The 19,447-nt window shown below is 37.7% G+C and overlaps 1 protein-coding gene across 2 annotated transcripts in view; it reads left to right on the top strand.

Moving 5' to 3' along the window:
- The window catches only part of LOC126483770 (rootletin-like), a 250,250-nt gene extending 232,661 nt beyond the window's left edge, over positions 1-17,589 (top strand). For both annotated transcript variants that reach the window (XM_050106920.1, XM_050106919.1), the window contains 2 exons: positions 11,271-11,399; positions 15,847-17,589. In XM_050106920.1, the coding sequence (XP_049962877.1) occupies positions 11,271-11,399; positions 15,847-15,918 (201 nt within the window). In that variant the 3' untranslated portion in view covers positions 15,919-17,589. The remainder of the gene's footprint in view (positions 1-11,270; positions 11,400-15,846) is intronic.
- The last annotated feature ends 1,858 nt before the right edge of the window (positions 17,590-19,447 follow it).

The following is a 19,447-nucleotide window of genomic DNA, read 5'->3' as shown; positions in this document are numbered from 1 at the left end:
CTTCCAGGATGAGTGAATTGAGATTTTTTTAGCATTTTACAACAGTGACAGAATAGTTGACAGCTCTCACTGAAGTATCTAAAAATGTAGCCGTACTGTTAGTGTTTACTATACTTGTATAGTAACATTACTTTAGATCATAAGCAACATTTGAATCACAGATTTGTTGTGTGTCTTCATTTAATAAACATGCTCAGGTGGTCCACTTGTACTATTATACTATACAAAAATTATGTACCATCTCCAATAGTATCACTTTTAGTTGCCTGTTGAAGTATTTAAATCAATATTAGGGTTTTCCTGTAAATATTTGTACAAAGTTGATGTAATGAAGCCCTTTTGTACATCCAACAAAACACTGTTCTTAACTTTAGGTTTATCAGAGGTCCTCTTAGTCCCATGAACCACGGTCCTTTCTGTGGTGGGTTGGCTTGCATGTCAGACACACATGGTCATACTGTAGGTGCAACCACATTGGAAGGGTGTGGAGAGTCCAGATTTGCATACAGTTTCTGATGAGTGCAGCAGGTTTTTTCAGTAGTTGCAGGTGAAAAAGTTTGCATAATCAACCTATCTGCTAATATGTCCTCCTTATATTGGTACTGCAGCATCGTTGCAAGCAAGGAAAAACTAAGCCATTATATTTCCCAGGGACAAGAAACACCAATATATGGCAAATGACCACATAGTGGGTAAAACAGTACTGCATTTAGATATGTGGGCAGGAAATGCAATCAGGTATTTTAGGGTTCGTAGTGTAGTATGTTAGAGACCCTACTTGTGCAGTTAGGATAGAAAATTGAAAAGAGAAATGAATGATTGGTGACAAATATCAACAGAATTAATTAAGAATGGTGTTTGGAAGAACATGATATCCAATAGTCAGGCGAATTGAAGTTAAACAACACCAAATAAAATGGGGGTATCAGGCGAATTGAAGTTAAACAACACCAAATCAAATGGGGGTAATGTCAAAAATGAGGCGTGATCAAAAAGTAATGGCAATTTTTGATTTTCTTTAATAATCTTTTATTTATATATCAACTTGGTTCCCTTCAAAGTAATTCCCCTCTTGTCCAGTGCTTTTTCCAATCTTTGAAGCAATTCTGGAACTATTTTCTTTATGGTGTTCAGCTCCTTCAGTGATTCTGTTTTTACCTCATCACTGTTGGAAGGAAAAAAAAAAAAAAAAAAAACACCCTTTATGGTTTTCAGCCTCAGGAATAGAAAGAAGTTGCAAAGGTCCATGTTCAGCAAACGCGGTGGCCGAGACATCATAATGGCTCTTTTTGTTTTGGGAGCATTATCGTGATGCTATTTCCATGAGCGGTTCTGCTACACTTCTGGTTGTTTTCTTCCAGTCGCTTCACACAAACAGTGCATATCTTACGAGTAGCATTCCTTATTAACCATACAACCATAAGGCAGGAACTTAATACACACTATCTCCCTATAATCTAAGAAAACAGTAAGATGAACCTTAGTATGTGATGGAACTTGGCAAATTTTCTTTCAGTCTTGGCTCTACAGGCAGTTTCCATTGCCACAATTGAACCTTGGTTTCAACATCATACCTATGTTTCGTCATCTGTTATAACCTTTAAATGTTCTGGATCGTTGTCAACTTCATAAGCAATTTGTGAGCAATGTCTACGATGTTGTTTTTGGCCGAAATTCAACAATTTTGGAACAAACTTTGCTGTTGCATGTTTAATACCGAAAACATCGGCAAAAATTGCTTGGCAGGAGCCAAAGGATATGCTGACATCATTAGCAACTTCTCTGATCTAGTCAGATACATCAGGACCATGTGTACCAACGAAGACAAAAAAAATTTGAAAGTAAGTTGTATAAAGCACGCAAAATTGAAAAATTCTTGTTACTTTTTGATCACACTCCGTAGGTTAGTAAACAGGAAAGTTAGAATGTGGCTAACTTCTATGAAGAGTATCATAGATATTATAAACACAAAACCATGATCCACAACAGCATTACTAACATATGTAGTAGCACTCAAAAAGCCAATGTGTTTAATACAGTTAAACCCGCTTTTATGTTTCCAGAATTAACGTTTTCCTGCTGTTTAAAACATTTTATATTGGTCCCATCGTGTTTCCTATGCCCACACTGTTAATTTGCACCCAATTTTGCATCAACATTTTTATCATTTTCCCACGGTTTACGCATTAGAAAAAAATGTTTGTGGAGGAAAAAATGACACTGGCATGATGTTAGACATCCAGTAGTGTTTACAAATATCACATGGTTAAGTTTCTTGACACCTGGTATCATGACCAATCACAACCCTTTCCACACTGTCTCTACTGCACAAACACAGTTTTGTGATTGTTGTGATCATCATGACACCTTTGTCAAACCATATTTATCTTGTTTCAGCGTATGGCCACTTGGAGTGCTAGTTGACACAGTCATTCACTTTGCGTTGCTCAAATGTTTTTAGTTTAAACACGGCACACTACCTGATAACCTCAAAAAGACACCTAAAGTGCAAGAGACTCAGAATAACACATATTCAAACACCACACAAAATTCTTATGTACGTATTTGCACTGACAACGAGGAAAAGATTCTCAAAATGTGTCGTGCTAGGCATGAAAAAATACATAACTAGTGCAGTATTTCATTATTTAAATAAGAATGGCAGCTGCTAGCTTTAAAAAACAGAGATTATGATATAGGAAATTGAGTGAAACGTCCCTACTTCCCAGACAGTTATCAGTTCCAGTTACATCAGCGGTTTTTATTAGATAATAAACCTTCATTAGATAATAAACAAGTCCCTTACAGGTATTTTGATGCCTGTTATGTACATATATCATACACAAAGTGCAAGGGGGGTATCCTGTGTGTAACTTTTACAGCTTAAAATGTTATTTCCCTCATTTTACACCGTATATGTCCTATGAAAAGTGTAAAAGTAGGGTTTCACTGTAATCACTTCCTTGAAGTAGCTCTGAAAATTGGTATGGACAGCTCAACGGATGAGGTGATAGAATACATGCAAGAAGCAGTACCACATATGTAGGGAAATCACTAGTACTCTATACTCTGCCAGATAAATTAAGAATTTTAATTTGTTTTAACTCACTCAAAAACAAAAACTTTTGTGGACTTACTATACCACAAGAAGAGTGCTAAAATCCTGTTCCTCACATATGCAATGCTTTAAGGCCCTCTTCAGTACACCAATATCATTAGAGAATGCTCCCAGTATATTTATTCCTTATGATTCTTGCTGTCAACAATCTGTTTGAAATCAACTGTAACATCAATAAATAAATTACTAGAAGCAGAAATTACTTACGCTATGCATCACTTAGCCTTGGTGTGCCACAAAAAGTAGTATTGTGTTCAGCCATAAAAAACAATGCTCAGCATGTTGCCATATTTTTTGCAGAGAAAGGGTAATATAATTGTATCACTGACAAACTCGCTCATTCCGCGTCATAGACCTTGCAGTTATGATCTAGAGAACATGAAAATAACTAACTATGCCAATTAGCTTTGAAGACGATGAGAATGGGAAAACTGTGTGCGGAGATAGAAGAAATTTTCTTAGTATTTTCAGGAAGCTGAAAATTTAATTTTGATGAGGAACTAAAATTAGATTCTAGAAAAAGGATGTGACGGAAAACTAAGAGGATAATATGGACTGGGGGGAGGTATAAAAGTGGAAGCTACTTGGTAGAATTTTACAAAGGTCAAAATTTGATCATCATTAGCACTTGGTGTAAGTATAATGAAAAAAGGTGGTTGATGGATTAAAAACACAGCAAATAAAGAAAATATAAAGTAACACAGCTTTTTTAATAATTTGATAGACATTGAATGCAAAATGGTAAGACAGGAATGGCTGGATGAGAAATAGAAAGCTGTGTAGCATGCATGTCAATAGAAAAAGTTGGAAAATTAAATAATTGGCAAAAAAGAGTAGCAGTTATATGAAATCGTCAAGAACTTAAATGTCAAGAGGAGGAAAGCGTGAAATGCAGAATATGTAGGAAGGCTATGCAAAAGAAAACATTTGAAGACAACATTAAGAAAATACCATGAGATGACAGAGCACTGAAAGGCCTGAATTGAAAGAAACACCTTGGGTAGAGGAATCCGTTCAGCATTATTGAGATTCTTGGGAAAACCAACCGTGACAAAATCATTCCAACTACTATGTGGGATATATGGGGCAGCAAAATATCCTCCTACATAAAGATGAATGTTACAATCGCACTAAGGCATGCGTATTGTTGAGCCATCAGTTCAATAAGTAACGTTGCAGAATACTAACACATCAGTTCCATAGAACTATGAGAAGAAACTGACTTGAGGGAAGATCAGTTACAGATATGGAAAAATGTGGAAACGTATGAGGTAATACTGTCCTTAGGACTTGCATTGGAAGATTGGTTGGGAAAAGGTAAACCTACTTTTTACCATTTGTAAGTTTAGAAAAAGCTCTCGATGATGTTGAATGGAATACTCTTAGAAATTCTGCAGTTACCAGGGACATTAGACAAGGAGTAAAAGGTTATCTACAATTTCTACACAAACCATGATACAGGTAAGAGACAAAGGGCCTTAAGGGGAAGCAGTTGTTGACAAGGAAGTGAGGCTTGGTTATAGCTTATCTCCAATATTATTTAATCTGTACACTTAGCAAGCAGTAAAGCAAGCCAGAGAAAAATTTGGAAAGTTAAGTAAAGTTCAGGAAGAATAAATAAAAATTAAGCAGTTTGTCAATAACATTGTGATTCCGTTAGATGGGAGAGGGCTAGGAAGAGCAGTTGAATAGAACAGACAGTCTTTTGAAAATATGAAAATCAACAAAAGTAAAACAATGGTAATGGAGCATATTTGAATTAAATTAGATGAAGCTGGGTGGATTCGATTAGGAAATGAGATGCAGAAAATAGTAGATGACTTTTGCTACTTGGGCAGCAAAATAAACTAGCAGTGGGAGAGGTAAAGAGGATATGAAATGCAGGCTGGTAATAGCAAAAAAATATTTTCTGAGAAAGAGAAATGTGTGAACATTAAATATAGATTAAAATGTAATGAAGTCTCTATTGAACATATTTTATCTTTATTTTAGTCTTTTGTGGCAGTGAAAAATAGGAGGTAAACAGTTCAGAAAAGAAAAGAAGCATTTGAAATGTGGTCTTTCAGAAAAATACTGAAGATTAGATTATGAGATTGGATAACTAATGAAGAAGAACTGAATTCAGGTAGGGAGAAATCAAATGTGTATTACACTGATGAGCCAAAACATTGTGACCATCTGTTTAATAATGTATTGTTTCACTTTCCAAACACAGTACAAAAGATATTGTGCTTGGCATGGCTTCTACAAGTCCTTGAGAGGATTCCAGGAGTATGTGGCACCACATGTCTAAGCACAGGTCAAGCAATTCCTGCAAATGATAGGATGGTTTACAGGCACATAGTTGGCACCCGATACATGTCCAGGTGTTACAGATCAGGCTTATTTGCCGGCCAATACATCAGTTTGAGTTCACTATAATGCCCCTCAAATCACTGTAGCACGATTCTGACTGGCAACACGGACACTTATCCTGCTGGAAGATGTCATCACCTTAGGTGGAAACTTAAAACAGGTGGTCCGCGATAATGTTCACATAGTTCACTGCTGTCATATGATGCCTTCGGTTACCACCACAGATCCCATGGAAGCCCTACTCAGTGCACATCATAACATAATTCTCCACTGACTAACCTGCATCTGTGGCGTGGTGCATGTTTTGTGGAGCCATTCACATGGATAATGGTATGTAAGGACCCAACCGTTCACCTGCTGTAACAAGAAATGATTCGTTCGACAGGTGACACACTTCTATCGATCTGAGGTGAAAACTGTCATGCGGTGCCCACTGTGCACGATGTTGTTGGGTCAACATACAGGGTTATTACAAATGATTGAAGCGATTTCACAGCTCTACAATAACTTTATTATTTGAGATATTTTCACAATGCTTTGCACACACATACAAAAACTCAAAAAGTTTTTTTAGGCATTCACAAATGTTCGGTATGTGCCCCTTTAGTGATTCGGCAGACATCAAGCCGATAATAAAGTTCCTCCCACACTCGGCGCAGCATGTCCCCATCAATGAGTTCGAAAGCATCGTTGATGCGAGCTCGCAGTTCTGGCACGTTTCTTGGTAGAGGAGGTTTAAACACTGAATCTTTCACATAACGCCACAGAAAGAAATCGCATGGGGTTAAGTCGGGAGAGCGTAGAGGCTATGACATGAATTGCTGATCATGATCTCCACCACGACCGATCCATCGGTTTTCCAATCTCCTGTTTAAGAAATGCCGAACATCATGATGGAAGTGCGTTGGAGCACCATCCTGTTGAAAGATGAAGTCGGCGCTGTCGGTCTCCAGTTGTGGCATGAGCCAATTTTCCAGCATGTCCAGATACACGTGTCCTGTAATGTTTTTTTCACAGAAGAAAAAGGGGCCGTAAACTTCAAACCGTGAGATTGCACAAAACACGTTAACTTTTGGTGAATTGCGAATTTGCTGCACGAATGTGTGAGGATTCTCTACTGCCCAGATTCGCACATTGTGTCTGTTCATTTCACCATTAAGAAAAAATGTTGCTTCATCACTGAAAACAAGTTTCGCACTGAACGCATCCTCTTCCATGAGCTGTTGCAACCGCGCCGAAAATTCAAAGCGTTTGACTTTGTCATCGGGTGTCAGTGCTGGTAGCAATTGTAAACGGTAAGGCTTCTGCTTTAGCCTTTTCCGTAAGATTTTCCAAACCGTCGGCTGTGGTACATTTAGCTCCCTGTTTGCTTTATTTGTCGAATTCCGCGGGCTACGCGTGAAACTTGCCCGCACGCGTTCAACCGTTTCTTCGCTCACTGCAGGCCGACCCGTTGATTTCCCCTTACAGAGGCATCCAGAAGCTTTAAACTGCGCATACCATCGCTGAATGGAGTTAGCAGTTGGTGGATCTTTGTTGAACTTTGTCCTGAAGTGTCGTTGCACTGTTATGACTGACTGATGTGAGTGCATTTCAAGCACGACATACGCTTTCTCGGCTCTTGTCGCCATATTGTCTCACTGCGCTCTCGAGCACTCTGGCGGCAGAAACCTGAAGTGCGGCTTCAGCCGAACAAAACTTTATGAGTTTTTCTACATATCTGTAGTGTGTTGTGACCATATGTCAATGAATGGAGCTACAGTGAATTTATGAAATCGCTTCAATCATTTGTAATAGCCCTGTAGTAATGTGTAGGGTGTCTGTGTGATGTGGAGCTCCATGTCCAGCATAGGCCTTTGAATGGTGTGCTCTGACACACTTGTGTCTGTCTCAGCATTGTGCTCTGCTGTCGTCAGATCTGCCACAGCTTGCTGCCTGTCATGGATTACACAAGGGGATCCTCTCTGACCTCTGTTTCGTGATGAGACATGCTTGTCTTTGTTACTTCACCATCCTTTGCCACTCTCCATAGGTAATCACGATAATAGTACGCCAATAGGTGACCAGCTTTGCCGTTTCAGAGATTCTTGTATCCAGCTGCAGCGCCACAAGTGTGTGCCCTTTGTGAAAACCACTTACATCAGTGGATCTCTGCATTAGCAGCCCGTATCTTCACTATAATGACTGAGCAGTCATCTCTCTTCCACTTGCATTCTTCCTTAATGTGTCGCTTGTCCGTTGCACCACCAAGATGCATTCTACCTCATGGTGGGCAGTGGTCACAATGTTTTGGCTCATCAGTGTATAACTTTACTAAAAGGTGACTGGTTGAATAGGACATTAAGGCTTCGTAATGGAGGGAAGTATGGGGGTAAAAATTGTAGAGACCAAAGATTAACAACAGTAAAGAAGTAAAATAGGTTGCACTTATTACTCAGAGGTAAGGAAGGTTGCACGGGATAGACTAGTGCAGAGAGTCATCCCAAACCAGTCTTTGTACTGAAACCCAAAAGAACAGTTCAGTACACACAAAACTTACTCTTCCTATATAAATTTTATCCCCTACACTTCTCTCTGCCACATTAGGTATTCCTTGTCAGCTTAGGATGTATCCTATCTATTCCTTCTGCAAATAAATTTTATAAATTCATGGGACTGTAAGGAGTACCCCACACATAGGCTGGAAAGCCATACGGTCAGTCAGGATGAAGGCTAAGCAACCTGTGTGGCATCATCAGATGCCAATGAAACAGGATTAGATTATTACTTCGTTTATTTCTCTGAGTACATTTTGACGTTATGTTTTCAGTGGCAGCTGGTGGCTTAGCAAGCTGGCAATGAATCTGCTGAATCCATTGGCTGGCTCAGGCTGCTGCATCTTACTGCATCATCCCTGTGTTCAGGCTAGTGACTTGTAGCAGGCAGACTGCTGCCCGTGATATGTAAGGCGCACCCTGCCAGAAGCTGCTCAGAGATGGTGATGACCATGATGCATTATGTGCCATTTTGGGAGTATTTTGTCTCTATTAAGTCACAGCCCATGTTGTCCCATCATATGGACCACAATATCAGATACCTTGAGGTCATGTTGAATGCTGATTGTGGCCTGTCCGACCCAAGCAGTGCTGGAATCTAGAGCAGTTTGTGCTCCAAGCTAGAAAAGGTGTTGGTAGATCCCTGTACTACCCATCAGTGGCAGCTGGTACTGGAGGCTGGCATCTATCATCCGTGATGGCTACAGGCCAGTGATCATCTAGTAAGGCGATAAGTCTCTGATCAGTACTGGTACGATCTCATACACAAGAGCCAGGTGGAGTGTTTGGCATTGAGGAGAGGTTCCACTTTTTTCGCACAATTTATCATGATGAAATTGGTTCTGCTCTTTAAAGAGTTGCCAGTGATCTTCTGTTCCACACACACACACACACACACACACACACACACACACACACACACACACACACACACGCGTGTTGTTGTCACACTCTTGGTGACTGACTAAATGTGACAATGTTCACACCTAGTGATCGTCTAGTATCAATATTTCCTTGTGCTTGAACAATGCCATTCTGTTGAGACCTACAAAATTTCATCATCCTGTTCTCTTACTATCATGATGCTATTTGGGGAGCAAAATAATTGATGATGGTCGAAGTAGAGAGGATATAAAATGTAGACTTGCAATGGCAAGGAAAGTATTTCTGAAGAAGAGGAATTTGTTAACATCGAGTATAGATTTAAGTGTGAGGAAGTCATTTCTGAAAGTATTTGTATGGAGTGTAGCCATGTATGGAAGTGAAATATGGACGATAAACCGTTTGGATAAGAAGAGAATAGAAGCTTTTGAAATGTGGTGCTATAGAAGAATGCTGAAGATTAGATGGATAGATCACATAACTAATGAGGAAGTATTGAATAGGATTGGGGAGAAGAGAAGTTTGTGGCACAACTTGACTAGAAGAAGGGATCGGTTGGTAGGACATGTTCTTAGGCATCAAGGGATCACCAATTTAGTATTCGAGGGCAGTGTGAAGGGTAAAAATCGTAGAGGGAGACCAAGAGATGAATACACTAAGCAGATTCAGAAGGATGTAGGTTGCGGTAGGTACTGGGAGGTGAAGAGGCTTGTACAGGATAGAGTAGCATGGAGAGCTGCATCAAACCAGTCTCAGGACTGAAGACCACAACAACAACAATAGGACTTCAAAAAAAAAAAAAAAAAAAAAAAAAGAGAGTTTAACAGTTGCGTTGTTTTATGTAACCAGTGGTGTATATGAATGAAGCGAGGCAACAGATGCAGAACAGAAAGTAGACTTGAAGACCAATTTGTTGTTCAACTGAGAGCCACAGTCTTCCTGGATATATATAATGAAGTATTTAGCATGATGACAGCAGAAGGTGCTTCCTCTCCTCCTAAAATGCTGCATATAATTAAAACTGTACGGTCACTCATTTTAGAACTTGGTAACATCAGTTGAGAAAACAGTAAATAAAAGTTTTGTCAAGAAACCAAATGATGTGACATTGAACTCTGTTACAATGAGAATAAAATCAGTTAAACATAAAAACCATTTGTACCTTCAGTTTGATAACAGACATAATCATAGATAAAAATAAGTATCAGTTTCAGAAACAGAAATTCCTTCATCTGAAAAGAGGAAATAGTTTGAGAGAAGTAGCCTTTCGGTAATAAAGTCATTCACAGAAGACACAGCAGATTAGTTGAGATTACCTGCATAGTGAATAAGATACAGAGGCTGTGGCTGTTTTGTTGTGGAATATGAATTGTGACAAAGTATTGTATGCTTGCCCACTCCTTACCCATTCATCGGCAATTAAGACTATCCATTGTACTGATACAAAAAGCTGCAAGTGCATGATCTTACATACCATGGATAGTCTGAGATGGCTCTTTGTTTTGAAGCTGCTGTTGTGACTTCCCACATTCCAGCAGGACTAAAACTGCAATATATATGTTTACTAATTGTGTTTTACTCGAGCAGTCATTGTATGCAGTCACACTGAAATCAGTCTGCTGAGAAGACACATAATTATGAGGGAATATGTCCTTATTTATTAAAATTTAGGCTCAGTTTCCTTATTCAATCTTTCTCACGTAGACTGCAATCCTGCATACACATTACCTGTGTGGGAGCATGTAAACACTCAAATCTGGGAAATGTACAGATGAGTGGGAATTCACACAGATGCTCACAAGCACTCCCACACTTGTACATACACACATGCCCATTGCTCTAGGTTTGTGCTAAACTCCCACATTTTTCTTCCTTTTTATTCAACTGTGACATTTTCATTGGTAAGGGACATATATTTAATGGAGTCTCTCTCGAACTGTTATTCACAGACCACTTTCTGAAACTTATATTGTGATGTCATTGGGGTAAACACAAATATCTTGCCAGAGCTTGTGCTCTGAATGTTGACCTTATTGTTGATCAGACCTTAAACTAATCTTTCTTGTCTCCAAGTGATGTGCCCGGTTTCTGCCACAGCAGGTCCTCTTCCATATTGGCTCCATAGAAGATCTTTTATATTAGATGCATAAACATATTATTTTGAATGTTGTCTTAAAGCTGCACAAGTTGAGGATGTCTTTCGAGCTGCCATTACCATTTGAGGTCAGTTTAGTTTTTAATGATGTGGATTGCATCTTCAGATTTTTCTCTTCATATTTTATTTATTTTTGATACATCACTTATCAGTTCATGAAAGATGTTACACTCAATCTAAGGCACAGGTATATTGATTTTAATTAAAAAGTTATTTCTCTTTTTAGGGCACAGATGCTTCACAAACACCTCGGTCAATACTGAAGGAATTTAACGAGTCTACCAGTAGCCGTAAAGGAAATACACCAAGCCGTATCAAAGCACTCTTCTCAACTAAAAGCACCCGTCGAGATGAGGTGAGCAAGAATTGGAAACTAAAAAAATTTGTTGTGTCAATTATATTTTTTTACTGCATGTTGTTCTTTTTCCATTCAGTAAGCTAAATTGCATTTTGAAAAAAAAAAAAAAAAACCTGCTGCCCAGTTGTGTTCCTTTCCCGCATTAATCTTCTGTGATATTTATTTTACTGAATAAGAGATTTCAGAATATTTACATTTTAATACAATTTTAAATTTTATACAAAGAAATGTAAGAAATGATGTAAATTGTGTGCAGCGCTTCTTCAAACTGGCAAATAATAAAATTGTAAATATGTAGTACAAACTGATTCTTATTTCTTGGATATTACACAGTCAACCAACCAGAAATGAAGATTTGCACAATGCAGTAGTATTATGTGCATTTCTAACAAATGACAGTCATCTGAAAAGCAGTTTATAATAAGCTAGCACCATATGGCCAAAGTAAAAGACCTGCTCAGCATTCACCACAATGGAACAGTTGCAGTGTAGCTGTTAGTTACAATGCTGCTGAAATGGTTAAGAAATAATCTGATTTTGCGAATTGTGTGACACATTGAGATATCAAAATAACAACTGAAATCTGTCTGTGCACATAACAGATCTCCAGAACAGGACAGTGTAACATGAATCTAAACTCCATTTTTTTTAATTTAATTTGTTTTGGGAGGAAGAATCTATAACAATGAAGTATGCAGTATTAAGTTAAGGAACATTGTAATTTTATCCACACCTCTATTCCACCTCCTCAAGAACTTGTTTACTTTCAGATCCCTTTTCCTGGGCTTTGAGGGTACGTTTATTTCTTCATTTAATAAACTAAGAAGCTCTTATGGGGTAACGGGCATCCATGCACCTTCTATTGTTGTTGTTTAGTGCTTGAAATTGGGCCAGACTTATTGGTCATGTCTGAGTGGTCATTTTGAATTCAATATGAAGATGATGTGTAAACTGTGCCATTGTTGGAATTTTTATTCATTAACTGATTTCATTCTAATGTGTTCATGGTAGCTGAATGTTCAGGTTCTGCAGTATTTTGTGGGCTATTTGAAAAGTAAGGACAAAGGAGCACAGTAGTACCAAATAATGATTGTTCTCAGAGCTACAAAATTAGTTCTTTGGATTCAATAAATGTTTGACAGTGGGTGAAAGCAACGAACTCTGGCTTTGAAAATCATCAGTTGCGAAGTTTGTTTGCTGTAATCTGATTTTTGAAAAAGGATCCACAGCAGCTCAGGTTTGTTAAAAGTTCTGCCTAGTTTATGGACCTACTGTAATGAGTGAAGTAAATGCTAGACAGTGGTGTCAAGATGGCCATACAAATGCGCATGGTGAAAAGCAGAGGGGCAAGCCCAGCATCCAGACTGATGAAATAGTGCGACAAATAGGTCAAAAACTATGATATGGTTGGTGCTCTGTCTGACTGGTTTAATTTAGTTAGATGCAAAACTGCTTACTTCTTCATCACAGGAAACACTCAGATATAGTTAATTGCGAGTAAGATTGGTATTGACTCGGGTATCACAAATTGTGTGCAATGCTTACAAACCCAAAGGGCAAAAAATGTCTAGAGGCTGAGCATTTTGGAGCTGTTATCAGCTAGATGGAGAAGATTTGTTTCCCGAAGTGCTAGAATGATGAGACATAACAATCTTATCCAACATAGAATCAAAACAACTATCAATGAAGTGGCACCTTTCAACTTCACGAAGACCAAACAATTCAAGCAGTCTCCAAACTCTAGGCAAAAAACTTAACTGTGTTCTGGAACAAGGAGGGCTTTTTCCTGGCTCTGATTTCATGGAATGTGGGTGAGCAGTTACAGCTGATGTGCAATACAAAATGCCTCCGCAAAGTGAGATATGCCATCTGAAATTGACAATGTAGAAACTGTTGTCTCTATTATTAATCAAGAAAGTTTAAACAAACCATTCTTTTTGCCTCCTCTCATTCTTACGACAGACGGAGCACTCACTTTGGTGTCGGACAGACCTGTCCTTCCTTTCTAAACTTCTCCAATCTATCCCTCTTTCCTCCTTGAGGAAAGGACTGATAATTCCGATAGCTTGGATACCTTATTTTAATTTTATATATCTGTTGGCAGTATGACACTTGTTACCAAACAATGCTGTTTATGTAATGTCAGAAACTGCAAGACAGTGCAGCAAGACCTGCAAATGTAAAATTGTGCATAAATAGATGAAAATACCCATTACTTTCTGAATATGCTACTGAAAATCAATCAATAGAAACAGCCATGACTGGAAAATACCTAGGGATACCTGTCAGGAATGATTTGTGGTACAAGAGTTAAGTACAATAGTTTTGAATAAGACCAATGCCAAAATGAGATTCATCAGTCAAATTCTAAGGAAATGAAATTAATGTATAACAGGCAGTCAGATGAACCCAAACACACGCCACAGCAGGAGCATGGAATGATTCCATTCAAAAATAATCACCACATGCATTAAAACATTTACCTCACTGGGAGATGAGACGATCAATTTCTTTTTCGTAGAATGCAGTTGGCTCCTTAGAGGTCCATAACTGCATCCACTCTTTGCACTTCGTTGTCTAATTGAAACAAACATCCATGCATGTCTTTCTACAGGTTACCAAAGATGTGAAAATCCCATGGTGAAAGATCTGGGCTGTACTGAGGCTGTAGCAGTGTTTGCCAATGAAATCACTGAAGTGTAGCATTCGTCAGAGTGGTTGTGTGGGGTGGGAGTTATCATGCAACAGGATTATTCTGTCAGACAGCCAGAGGGCAAATGATAGCAAAGCCAGCAGTGGATGCATTCCATATCTCCCCCGGCAAAGAAGTCTGAAGCTGTTTACACAATTTCCAGTAAGGTCAGTTTGACCTGTTCCTTGAGCTGCAGGGCCTCTCTGCTCTTAGAGTTCCTATAGTGTGGAACTACAATCAGTGTACAGTGCTATGATGACAAATTGTGATGTACCATAAATGCCCAGGAATGCTCTCAGATGAAGACACCCTGTTGCCCTCCCCCACAGTGCCAATCAAACAAAGGCTACTTTTCATCTTTTTTGTTGGGAAACACTGCAACATCCTCCATACAGACCCTTCACAGTGTAATTTTCGTATCTTTGGTAACGCGAGCAAATACATTTATCAGTGTCAGTTGTCAGACAAGGAAGTGCCAGATCAGTGAAAAGAGTCCCACAGTTCAACATGGACTCTGAGATACATGCTATTCCTGACAACTCTTGACAGGTAAAAGACACTGTAATTTCTGTGATCCGGTGAACTCGTTGTTCCCAGGCACATGCTTTATCGCTAGGCCCCAAACCCCAACATGATGATATGAAACATGAACAGTATACTGTTTCTTTGGGTGTATAGTTAATTTTAACTTTTCATAGATCAGATAAAATCTAAATAGGTTTCTGTTTATCAGTACTTGACCTAGTAGAAAGGCAGCATACTCAACATAAACACACATTCATCCTGAAAGTTTATAAAGACATGGTTATATGAAATAATTGTTTTTCCTAGTAATGGCAGATGCGCATCATTTCATCTTTACACACACACACACACACACACACACACACACACACACTCACAAAGGTAGTAACTGATAATGGCAGATGTTACACGCTCCTGATAATAATATACTTGCTATGACTATTTGTTGTTATTAAATGGCGCAACTTACTGGATTTTTCCTCTTTTTCTGGCAGTGATCTCTGTATATACTGTGTGTATCTGTACGTGTCTGCACACCACCACTATCTCTCACTTGGCAGAGCCAGTAAGAAAACCATTTTATTGAAGAAATTTTTTGCTCAATCTTTTATGCGAACAGAAAATTCTGCATTGTGACTTATAACAGTAATGCAATCAGCAAGGAATGATATTAAATGTTATTTTGACTTTCTCAATAATAATTTAATGACCATCCTATATGTTTGATTTTTAGAAGCTTCACTTTCTCCAAGAAACATTCTCACTGTGTGCAACTTGCCAGAAAACTATGTAAAATAGTACCATTTTCGAGGTATTCATTTCTGGTAATTGTAAAACTTCAGCCGCATTTAACCCTGCTCTGTGCTGCCCCTTCTTATTTTTGCACATTTGCTAAATTGCTGTTCAATTACTATATAACGTAAAATGTCGTAGATGACAAGAAAAGTATCTTCTGATCCTGTGCCCCTTCTCCCACCATCCCTCTTTGAAAGGTACTTTACCAACACAGATAAACAAATCTGATATTAACAGTGTAGGAAAAAATAGATTGTTGCTTACCATAAGGATGATACATTAAGTTGCAGACAGGCACAACGTAGTCATCTTTACAGTAAATAGCAATCTATCTTTTCCTACATTGTTGATACTCTTACCTCGGGTTTCCATTGTTTGATCAAACCTGATATGAATGTCTTGATGAAAACAAGAATCATATTTTTGTTTCAGAATGTGCCAGTCACCCCACGAGGTAGAGGTCTCAGCCTCTTCAGGAAACCTACAAAAAGTAGACTACCTTAAAAGTGGCAATTTAATAATATGAAAAAATAACCTGTAATTTTTCCATAATTTTTATTTATTTTTTCTTGTGGAACTGTTTTAAACCATTAACTAATACCTGCTTGTCTTCTCTGCCATGCAGTTCTTATTCAGAACAAGATTTCTTGTTCGTAATCTAATCTGCTAATTTTATTTTTCTACAAATACAGAACAGAATTAATGTAGTTGTAAATATATTAATATGCACTCAAGCTGTTAAACTAAGAACGTGAATATCACAATAGGTATTTCAAAGAATCTATGTATATATGATAACTAAAATTATAGTTAGGCTAATTGAGACTCTGAAAAGAATTAAGGAAGGGATAGTGAAAGTTGTACAGTATATAATACACATCACTGCATGGAACACAAAAGTGGGAACAGGCAGAAGAATGAAAGGCATTTTGCTTGTTTTTTTATTAATTTAGGTTGATGGTCCTGTTGTTTAATGCTCCTGCTCCAAATATTAATAAAAATTGATAAAAACATTCAGCTGTAATTGCAGTTCATTCAGAAAGTAGGTACAGTTTTTGTGATACAATTAAAGTTAAACAGCAGGATGTTAACATACTTTAATTCATATCTTGACGAATCAATGCACTCTGCAGTTGTTGATAGTGTTTGCTATTTTTGTAGATTTCAATCACTTGGTGTACATTATGTGTAACAGATCACTTTTTAAATAAATTTCTACAGTTAAATTTAGTAAATTTTCCATTCTCAGTTTTTCACACAACCTGCATAACAAGACATACTTCCTTTCCAACTACAACTTCCATCTCATGGAATTTGTAACACACACTCAACCTTGCACTGGCTTTTATACAAATGACAAGTTGTGCCTACTTTCCATGTTGTTACAATTTTAATTTACTATGATTTACAATGAAAAACATTGCATTAAAAAAATAAAGTAAAATTATAAGTATGAGAACATAGCCTGCAAAAATGACAAACAAATTTGAAATATATATTTTTGTTAAATATAAAGCTTTTCTGTAGAAAATTACATAACATGTTTGATTTTTAACAGTCAATTTTTAGGAACATAAATTTCAGAAATATAATCCAGGTACTAAGTATTAGCTGCCACCAATTGTAAAATCTCCAGCAATAAAGTGCTTTTATTTCATACAAAGAATTCTTTTTAAAATCTCACTGTAATTTGATAGCATACTAAATATTTGCATTCTAAGCTATAGACTATATCATTTTATAATGTCTTCAGTGGAAATGTTCTATTTATTTCATACAATATTTTCATTATATTAATAAATCTTTGTGAATTTTAAAAGTGTTCAGATAACTTTAAGGGAACATGTATGTGCACTATGTTCCAGTTTGAACAGAATCATAATTTTTCATAAGAAATCAGATCATGCACTCCTACACTGTTGGTCATATATTGCTAAACAATTATTATTATTGTTATTATTATTATTATTATTATTATTATTATTATTATATGTTACAGACAGAAATATAATAAATTGAAAGGTGTGTCGCATACTCCTGTATGAAAATCTACGGTTGTAACAACTGTGTCCTCCATTCTGAGCTCTCAATGTCTTGTCATTACAAATAATTTAACATTCTTCAACATTAAACTAATTCTCTAGTTTTATGTAATAAAGTGCATAAAATTGCGAGTTGCATTAAATTATTTTGAATTTGATTAAGGTAGTGTGTGGTGTGGAAGATGAGATTTATCTCCACCTATTAAGGAAAAACATAACTGGAACTATTCCATGTCAAATACAACATAAAACTATGTTTAACCATCTAGATAGAACAATTTCATTGAATGTTTTTAATTCAAATGTTACACAGATACAAGTAAGTCTTTAAATTTCTCCTACACAGTAAAACCAAAATTAAGTACTGAACTATCATTGAATGAATGAATCAGTTTTAAAGGCTGCAGGAAATACATAGCCTAATGTACAGTTCTGGAATTGACACAAAGGTAACTGGTTATGAAATGGATAAAGTCTCATCATCAAGAAGTGCTGTTGGAGGTTAATATTTTCCGATATAGTTTAACGCACTGTAGCAGAACAGCTCTCAATGTGTAAAATAGTATACAAAACTTGAAATTTGTGCCAAAAATTACCTCAAGATGCAGTTAGTGTAGCAAAAGAATGACCATGTTGAACTAACACTAAACTGCCTCAAAATATGAGGTATCTTCAAAAAATTCCGGAACTTCACCCACAAAATTTTTCAGTGCCTATCCTATCCTTTACTTATTGTGTATGATCTTCTTTCAAAATACTTTCCTCTGTGGTTGATACACTGCTCCCAACACTGTTTCCACTTCCGGAAGCAGTCTTGTTACGCCTCTTGTTGGATCATGCAAAGCACTGTTTGCAAATTTTCTTTTATGTTGTCTATTTTGCAAATCTTTATCCCTTCAGCAGGATTTTCAACTGTGGAAAGAAAAAAGTCTGCAGGGGCCATGTCTGGAGAGTACAGAAGTTAAGGCAGCACAGTGATTTCGTTTTTTGTGAAAATAGTCATGCATCAACAAGGATGAATGATCAGGTGCCAAATCATGATGCAAGGGCAATGAATTGCCACATTTCAGGTAATTTCTTTCTCACATATATATATATATATATTTTTTTTTTTTTTTTTGCAGGCATTGTCATTGCAACACATCCTGATCGGGTTCGATTCCCGGCGGGGTCAGGGATTTTTCCTACCTCGAGATAACTGGGTGTTGTTGTGTCGTCTTCATCATCATCATTCATCCCCATTACAGTCGGAGGAAGGCAATGGCAAACCACCTCCACTAGGACCTTGCCTAGTAAGGCGGCGTGGGTCTCCCACATCGCTCCCCTACGCTCATCATCATCATCAGTACCATTAACAGTTTGTCCCTGTGGCATGAATTTGTGATGAATAATCCTTCATAGTCAAAGAGAACTATCAGCGTGGCTTTGACGTTTGAGCTGACCTGACAAGCCTTGGAGAACCTTTCCTGACCCATTGTGAAGATTGAATCCTCGTCTCAACATCATAACCATAGACCCACTTCCCATCACCAGTTGTGATTCTCTTAAGGAAGAGCTCGATCTCATTTCCTCAATTCAAAAGTTCTTCATAAATGGTAAGGTGAAGGTCTTTCTGGTCTTGACTCTTGGCTTGAAAGCAGCAAGATGCATTCCAAGATGCTGCATCAGGGTTTCATGAGATGACCCAAATGAAATGTTACATTCTTCTGCAATCTCTCAGTCAGGCAGTCTTCGACTGGCATGCATAATTTTGTTGTTCCTGACACGAGCATCATCAGTAGACATCGAAAGGCATCGTGGACGAGGCTCATCTTTTTAACTTCTGTCCAGCCATTTTTAAACTGTGTAAACAATTCATAACACCAAGTATGGCTTAAACACTCATCACTATAGGCTTCCTGCATCGTGTGGTGTCTCTCTGTAAAGGTTTTCTTGCATTTCGCACAAAATTTAATGCAGACGCATTGCTCCTCTCATTCCACAATCTCGAA

This window comes from Schistocerca serialis, chromosome 6, assembly GCF_023864345.2.
Source record: "Schistocerca serialis cubense isolate TAMUIC-IGC-003099 chromosome 6, iqSchSeri2.2, whole genome shotgun sequence".
NCBI lineage: Eukaryota > Metazoa > Arthropoda > Insecta > Orthoptera > Acrididae > Schistocerca > Schistocerca serialis.
The sequence above is the reverse complement of the archived record's forward strand: the minus strand, read 5'-3'. Positions and strand labels throughout refer to the sequence as shown.